The following is an 8,883-nucleotide window of genomic DNA, read 5'->3' on the forward strand; positions in this document are numbered from 1 at the left end:
GCAAATAAACCAACTAGACCAAAGCCACAAGTAATATATAAATTAAACATTACAATTTTTTTTTACAAATATCCATAAACAGAAATTTATAGGATTCTAATAAAAGAGGGTGTAGCAATCATGATTTTATGGGCTTCTAATCATGGTAGGTGATGCTTGCCAACTATCCTTTTCCCACCCTCAATTTGCACCATAAAATTAATTTTTCCATTTTATGTGCATTTTTCATTAGTTAAGTAACATTTTTGTGATTAAAGCATTGTTGTAACCATGCAATAAATTTTCTAGTATTAATATGGTTAATAAATAGATAAATTAATTAAAAATAGTTATTTTTTCGATTGGTTTCATCTTTTAGTCATTACGTCTGTAGTTTGTGGACCTAGCTAAACGATAAAAATAATTTTCATTATTTATCTACGTCCGCAAGTGACAGGTTCGCAATTACGGACATGGCCCGTGACTATTAAAAAAATTACACTTTTTACCCAGACCCGAATTTTGTGGAGATGCCGCTTGCAGACCTGATACGCGTCAGCTTGGGTAGAAACCCTAATTGTACAACTATTGTACAGTGTTGAATCAATTTTCACATTTTGTTGATAAAATCATGTGAAACAAAACATAAGTTTTCATCGGCGTGTTTGTGAAACAAAAAATACACCGTATAAAACAAATATATGTTAATTCTATATTAAATAATATACTTTGATGGGAAAAAAATCATGTGAAACAAAACAGAAGTAATCACAGATCTTACAAATTATGAAATTTCCAAATGATTAAGCCTCATATACAATATTAATAAGCACACATATGAATATAATTATGTCAAAATCCAATAGTACCCAAAAACAGATATTCTTTTCACGTAATATACTGGTATAAAATCAATACAACAACAATCCCTTAAATGTTTGATACAAGCGAATACGCAATACTTATGAGCGTATTTTACTTTGTTTTCGATCCATTTTCATGTTCACAACAAAGTTTTAATTTTCTCTTCAAACTCGTACCCGTACTTTCCGCATGATTGATCAAGATAAATAAACATTGAGTTGAGAAGCAATAAAAATGTGAGGACCGTCTTCTGAAAAACTACAAGTCCCTGTGATCAAGTATGTCTTTGACGATTTCGTATATAAAGAAGCAGAACACTGAAAAGAAAAGTGAATTGGAATCACGGAGAAAATGTTTGTGCAAATTCGTGATTCGAATGGTGACGACAAAGTTCATGACGACGATGTTACAACTCACCATCCAATATGTTCGTCCTCATCTCATGTTGAGTATACATCATGTCATCATTACTTTCTCCTAACCCTTCTCATGTTATTCCCATGTCTCGTATCTTTTTTATAGTGCATCTTTTCTTGTATATTATTTTATGATTTCAATGACCGTTACTTATACTTTGTAAGTAAAAGGAACTTGATCTATGTTATAACACAACTCATACGAGTTTTGCGGTGTTACAGAAAAGTTTCTAAACCACATAATTTTGAGTACTCAGTTATGCTAAAATACTTGTTCGATATTATTTTTTGTATTTTAATATACTTAATGAATACAATATCTTTTATTTTAAAAAGTATTTTTTTTTCTAGTAAATTACAAAAAACTGTCACTAGGGTTTGTATGAACTTCAACTTTCGTCTCTAACTTTTAGAAATTACAAGGACCATCATTGAAGTTTACATTTCATTGGTTTCTGTTTACGGCCATTAGAGCCTTTAAGTTTGATCCGTTTAAGTGAACTACGTGCTAGTTACACAATGGTATTTTGGTAATTTGACATGTTCTTTTATAAAAATTTGAGTGTACAAGTTTTTACGATGTTGGTGCAAGAACTTGTAAAATATTTCAAAAACTAAAAAAATGTAAAACTCGAGCCAAAATCAACGATGGCCCTCCTACTTCTCCATTGTTGGTTACTGCCATTGCTTGGTTACCTTAAGCACCGTCAAAAAACCGACCAAACCACCAATTAATAGGGTTGAAACTATTCCAAGGTTGGGAGGATTGTAACACCTGGATATATGTATGTATATTTCGAGTTTTAAATGTATCTTTGACATTATAATAAACCTTGGTTGATACCTTGAATTGGTTAGACTTGATGCTAAATAGTTAAGAAAAATCATTTTTGGACAACTTTTCTTCGCGTCAGTGAAAGAGGGCCTTCAAGTCTGTGAAGCGGGGCAGAACCTAGGGTATACTTGCAACCTCTTAAATCAGATTTTTGGCTTTGTGGTTCATTTATGCTTTCACTAACTCCTCCCCCCTCCCCCTCTCAAATCAGTCTTAGGTCTTTGATATCGCCATTTTGAAGAGTTTAAGAGCATTTAAAGGATTTATAACTAGAGATTGAAGCTCAAAATCTCCATCTTCTTCAACCATCCCCTCATCACTGTTGACTTAGTTAATGGGTTTTCCTGAAAATTGATTTGTAAGTTTATCCTAAACTTTCTAAACCTTTATTCAGTTAAACCTTTCATTTTAGTCTCATAGAAGTTATCTTGTGATGTATTTTGTATATTTATAGATTTTGACCAATTTTGGGAGATTTGGGGATTTATAGCCTTTTTTTCGGAAAAATGATGGATCTTCAAAAATGTGTGGTAAAAGTACCCCAAATGCTATTTTGGGGATTGAATCATATGACACGAGCATATATGATTTTGTTCATCTTTGGGAGAGTTTATGTAAATGGTCACATTTTGAAAAGAGAAGTTGCTAGTGCTTGGGGATGAAACGTTTTGGGAAGAGTTTCTTGGGGATCTTAAATCATCATCTTTGGAAGCTTGAGCTTGGGTTAAGAATATAGGTTTAACTTAACCTAGTAATGTGAGTTCAAGTTGTTTTGTGAAAACTTTGTACATGTCAAAAATGTTTATTTTAGAGTCTGGAATTGTTCACCTTAGTATTTAACAAATGTTGTTGATTACTTGATAAATTTGCATCTTTTACACATTTGCTTTTATAAAATCTTGAGAAGTTCATATATTTAAGGTTTTTGAACATTTGGATAAATAAATTGTAAGTGTGGATTATTTTGATGATCTATCTTATAAATTGAGATTATTTGTTGATAAATTCATTTTGATGTATTTGGTTTTCAAAATGCATATTGTTGTGTTATGGAACATTTTGGAAATGTAAATGGTATGATTTTAAATGGAGAATGATTTGTCCCAACCAGTGATAGGTTTTTGAGTTAATTAATGTTTTTGAAGCATATATTTGCATAAACACTGGTTATATATGTTTTATTGCTTATGATGACTTTTTATTGGATAGTCAATTATGTTGTTTAGCTATTTGCTCGGTTTTGACTCAGATGAGTCTTGGGAGACATTCGCCCGGTTTAATTTTGCTCTATGTAGAGCTTTCAAAATTATATGCGATCACAACATATTTATTTGAAAAAAGTACATGCTTTGAGTGCATAGGTCCTTCATTTGGGGTTATTGTAATTTTAGACTATAATGCAATGGATCCATAAAACATAGGAGTTGGTTTGGAATGAGATTGTTATCCTTGTGTTGTAGCTAGAAACTCAGATTAGTGGAGGGCTCAAGATATAAACCGTTGGTGGTTGAATTTGATGATTTTGTGATTCGTAGCGGATGACTCAAACTATGGATTGTGGGTGGTTGAACTTGATGACTGTATAGTCCATAATGGTTATCACTTCTAGCGAACGAGTATGTATAGGATCGGTGGATGACTTGACCAACGGATTGTGAGTCGTTGAATTTGATGACTATGCGATCCATAATGGAACTTTTTAACATAGAATGTGGCAAACTTTTGTATTCGTCATATTCGATGGATACGAGTCTCCCGCGTCAGCGAAAGATGTTATTTTCAGACAATGCTTAATCCATGTTTTCAGTGTTGTTTTGAGTATGAGTGCTTTCCATGATTTATAGTTTTGAGTATTGAACCTTATCCATGTTTTAGGTATTTTTGGATAATAGGGTTTTTATCCATGTTTACAATATTTTGACATTAAACTTTATTTGTGTATTATACTGAGTATTGGGTTTTTTGAATTATGACAAAAAATTGTTGAACTCATTAGGTGTAAAGCCTAACATTTTTTATTTGTTGGCATGTGCATCAGGTCCTTATTGGGGAATGGTACTAGTGACACCGTAAAGCGTTGAATGCTGGTTAGATGCACGAGGAGGAAATAGTTATCCAGGGAATATCTTTCGTTTATTGGAGATATCAATCGTTGTTGGTTTTAGTAACACCCAACTTAGCCTAGACTTTGTATAAGGTTTAGTTTGCCACTTTATTGACGTTAAATTTAGAACTGTTATTTGAGGTAAACAAGTATTGATTTATAGAAAGAAATTTATCTTTTATTGGAAAATTTAAATTAGTCGTACCAAATTTTAGGGTGTTACACATTAGTTACACTTCAACCCAACTTTAATATATAAGTAATATAAATGTATATACACTATAATGGTTTAAAAGAAACTGTCAACTTACCAATTTAGGAAAAAAAAATTAAAGACTTGAAATAAAATAATGAAGTGGAAAAAAGAGAATTTGCGTGAAGAAACAAAAGGCTTAATGATATTCTTCTTTTCGATTTATCATTATTACTTTAAGGGGACATGTCCACTTGTTAAGAACAAGTCTTCTTAATGTTAGTTCATCGTTTTGATCTTTATCTGGCACCTAGCAGTGGCTAGCGTATCATAACCATAGTTCTTAAAATATCACTAACCAGTTGGGTACCTTTTAGTTATGTGATAAATGATTGCTTATGGTTGTTCTTTTCTTCGTCTTAATTGTTGAGTGCTTTTTTCCATTATATCTATATGATTGAATCGAGCGTCATATAACATTTTACACTCTTAAGTCACCTACATGCGAAAAAAGTGATTAATATGCTAACTCAACCTACAAGAATTATGTTGGATTGACTTAAGTTTTTTCAAACCGTAATGATTTGGTTGGATTGGGTTGCTTAAATGCAACAAACCGTTCGACCCAACTTACGCGCACCCCTAGTCACCTCTATCATCTTCTCTAGCGACCGTCATCTTTCTCCATAGAATGCCATCCTTCTTCGGTGAATGCTTTCCTTCTACAGCAACCCTCTTTGCCACAACTTTCTTGCTACCACAATCTCCCATATGAAAGCAATAACAAGAGACCATAATGCTCCTCATATAACGGCAACAATAGACGGCCCTAACGACCCTGGTCCATTCTCGTAACAAGATATAAACCTTGAGAATGGTTCTTGTAATTTCGAAAAGTTAAGGACTAAAACCATAGTTTCCACAAACTCCGAGGATGATTTTGTTAATTTACTCTATTTTTCTTGTGGTTAACCGTGGTAAAATGTTCTTGTGAAGTCAAAAGATTGACTATCTGATCAATCACATCAGCGGTATAGGGAAGGGGTATGGGTGGACCACTACAGTGAAGTGAGTACTACCCAAATGTTTCCAAGAATAAACACCTCAAAACGCCGTCGTAAGGGGGCGTAGAAGGAGAGCTACCCCTATTCACGTGGCAGCTATAAAACAGCCACGTCAGGTATGTGTGACGGAAATGAGTGCTTTCTTTTGGATCTGAATATCTGATGGGCTTCATCATCCTCATACTACGATACAGTCACGATTACTATACATCTCCAACCCCCTTTTAATCTCCTCTCCCATACCACCCACACACAAACACACACATAACTCTGTGTTTTGTGTGCGTGTCTGTGCCATCCAGATTAAAAAAAAAAAGATTCACTCTTAAACCTTATCATTCTGATATATATAAACCCTGAATCCTCTTTTGATTTCTGAAAAAGGAGATAATGGGGGAGGTTGTTCTTTGATTTCTTTTTATTTTTGGGATCTCTTTTGGAAAGAAGGAATCTTTTTGCCATTTCTGATGTGTGTGTGTTGTTTGTTTTCTTGAATTCATTAGCAAGTACAAAAGCCGGAGGAGGAGAAGAAACCAGAGGTGGAAGAGAAGAAGAAGGAGGAGGAAGTGCCGAAACCTGCCGACGATGAGAAGAAACCGGAGGAATCAAAGGAGGCACCACCACCACCACCACCTCCGCCTCAGGAGATTGTTTTGAGAGTTTTCATGCATTGTGAAGGCTGTGCCAGAAAAGTCCGGCGGTGCCTCAGAGGCTTTGATGGTTTGTTCGTTATATCACTTTTGAATATCTTGGTTGAATTCAACTTCGATTTGATAATTATTTGAATTAATTAATTAATTAATTAATTAATTAGGAGTGGAAGATGTTATGACGGATTGTAAGACGCATAAGGTAGTAGTGAAGGGAGAAAAGGCAGATCCGTTGAAGGTTGTTGAGAGGGTCCAGAAAAAGAGTCACCGGCAGGTTGAACTTCTTTCTCCGATACCAAAACCGCCGGCGGAGGAGCCTGAAGCCCCCAAAGAGAAAGAGGCTCCAAAGCCAGAAGAGAAGAAAGAAGAGGTTCAATTCAGTCTTTGTAATCTGAGTTATAAAATCACATAAAATTCGTTGATCCTCACGTGGTTTGTGATGCTCAACTGCAGCCTCCTCAGGTGATTACTGTGGTTCTGCAAGTAAACATGCATTGTGAAGCTTGTGCTCAAGAGATCAGAAAACGTATTCTCAGGATGAAAGGTGAATCCAGTTCTTGTTTTTAAAGTAATCAACTTTGTTTGAATTTCTTGGTCAATCGTGAATCTTGGTTGACTTGGTTTCTTTTGAAATCACTCCATCTCCCTTGTTCGAGTCTTGAAAATATTAGTCAAAGTCTTCCTTTCTCTTTTTTTAATAATAGTAATCGATATTCTTTTGATTTGAATTCTTGAATTATTTCCAAGATTCTAACTGTCTTTTCATCTTTCAAGCCCTATTAATTCTCACTTGAGCAATCGATTTTAATATTAGTCAATATATTCCAAGAAAATCCCAACCATTTGATGCTTTTTTGTATAACCAATTTGTATTGTTGTGGGTATATATTATTATAGGGGTGGAAAGTGCAGAGCCAGATCTAAAGCAGTCGCAAGTATCGGTGAAAGGCACGTTTGAGGCAGCGCAGCTGGTGGATTACGTTCACAAAAGAACCGGGAAACGTGCCGTGATTCTGAAACAAGATCCCGAACCCAAAAAGGAAGACGACGCCGCCGCCGACAAGGCTAAAGAAGAGAAGAAGGAAGACGAAAAGAAAGAAGAAGGCAAAGCTGAAGAGGGTGGTGATGGAAAAGAGAAGGAGAAAGACAAGGAAGGGGAGGAGAAGAAGAAGGAAGGTGGAGGTGGCGGTGGCGGTGGCGGTGAAGAAGCCGGTGGAGGTGGCGGCGAGGAAGGCGGTGAAGGTGGAGGTGGAGGTGGTGGTGGTGATGATACGAAGGTGGTGGAGGTAAGAAAGAATGAATTCTACTATTACCATCCACAGAATTACGCAGTATACCCTCCAAGATACACCGCAGAATCAGGGTATGGGTACCCACCAGCACCACAACTGTTCAGTGACGAGAACCCCAATGCATGCCATGTAATGTAAGAAGATTGATTCGTATGGAGGGTGATGAGAAGCAAGGGTAAAATGGGAAAAGGAAAAGAAAGCAAGGAACAGCGGCAGCACATGGCTAAGATTGTCGTGGCGTTCATGTGGCCCTGTCCATCTCTGGCGGGCCGTAGTCTGCTAAGTATAAAAGTGTCTGAAGAAAAAGTTGTAAAATTTTGTGAGGCCTTTTGTACTTTTTTTTTTAATTTTATTTTTATTTTGGAACTTAGTTTTAACCATAGTGATCATGGTCATGGTGGTTACAAAAACTATATAAGTAAAATAATAAATGGGGGGCTTATATATATATAAATAAATAAATAAATGAATTTCATCTTTATATATATCTCTCTCTCTCATGTTAGTTTTATTTATATATTTATTATTATTATTATGGAATGTATAGTATGGGTGGATGGAATCTGAGAGTGAAAGTGGCAGTTAGATTTAAAATTATAAAATAATGGAATTGTGTCGATAACTCCAAAACAGTGTCCACCATTTGTACCATTTCACATGCATGCAATGTACCTTTTTTCTTTTATTCTTAAGCTTAGGGTGTTAGGGAGGTACAACCCCGCATCTCGGTTGCTTAACCCATGTCCTTTTTTTTAACCGATGATTTATGAGGAGAATCTCCAAAACTCGATTGGATTACATGACACGCGAGAATTAAGTAGGTGAATGAAAAAATTGTGACGTAGTTTAGGTTTTTATCTAACATAAATGAATAAATAAAAATTGTGTATTATAATGAAGAGAGAAATTGTATTTTTGTGCATTCTATCTTTATGAGGGTCCAATGTCGCACTAAATAGGACCACCGGCGGTAACTGTTCAGCGCTGACATGTAACGTTAATTGGCATACGAAAGTTTGCAATGGGTGTTTAGGTATGAAAATAGGTCAACTTGAAGGAGTGGTGTTGGCAATTTCCAATAGGGTGGGAGGTAGTAGCTAGTAGCTATGAGCTAGTTGTAGACGAGGGTTCAGATGCCTCTCAGTCTCGGCCATGGATAGTTGGTTGGCACCACTGTTATGAACCATGGCCGTTTGTTCTTAAAAGTGCTCATCATCATTAAATATATAAAATGTAGTGGGTTATTTTGATGGGTGATACTACTGTTTAACATTAAATAATGAACAGCAGTTGCAGTTGCAGTTGCAGTTGAGCCACTGTAATTATGTCACCATGCCCCTTAATTACAAAAACAAGAACCTGATTTCAGAGATGTTTACGAACAAGATGATTTATTAAACTCAAACCGTTAAATCCAGCATGCCTCACTTTTTATTAAAAAAAACGGATGAACAATCGTCCTCGAATTCAGACCTGCAATATTAAG

At 35.5% G+C, this 8,883-nt stretch overlaps 1 protein-coding gene across 1 annotated transcript; it reads left to right on the plus strand.

Annotated features, from left to right (window-relative positions):
• The first annotated feature begins 5,600 nt into the window (after positions 1–5,600).
• LOC112509553 (heavy metal-associated isoprenylated plant protein 7-like) lies at positions 5,601–7,827 on the plus strand. Its single transcript, XM_025114558.1, has 5 exons — positions 5,601–5,854; positions 5,959–6,175; positions 6,270–6,475; positions 6,559–6,649; positions 7,003–7,827. Exons 1-5 carry the CDS (start codon positions 5,846–5,848, stop codon positions 7,533–7,535), a joined length of 1,056 nt encoding a protein of 351 aa, XP_024970326.1. The 5' UTR covers positions 5,601–5,845; the 3' UTR covers positions 7,536–7,827.
• Positions 7,828–8,883: the final 1,056 nt, after the last annotated feature.

Source organism: Cynara cardunculus (genome assembly GCF_001531365.2).
Source record: "Cynara cardunculus var. scolymus isolate 2C chromosome LG 3, CcrdV1, whole genome shotgun sequence".
Lineage (NCBI taxonomy): Eukaryota > Viridiplantae > Streptophyta > Magnoliopsida > Asterales > Asteraceae > Cynara > Cynara cardunculus.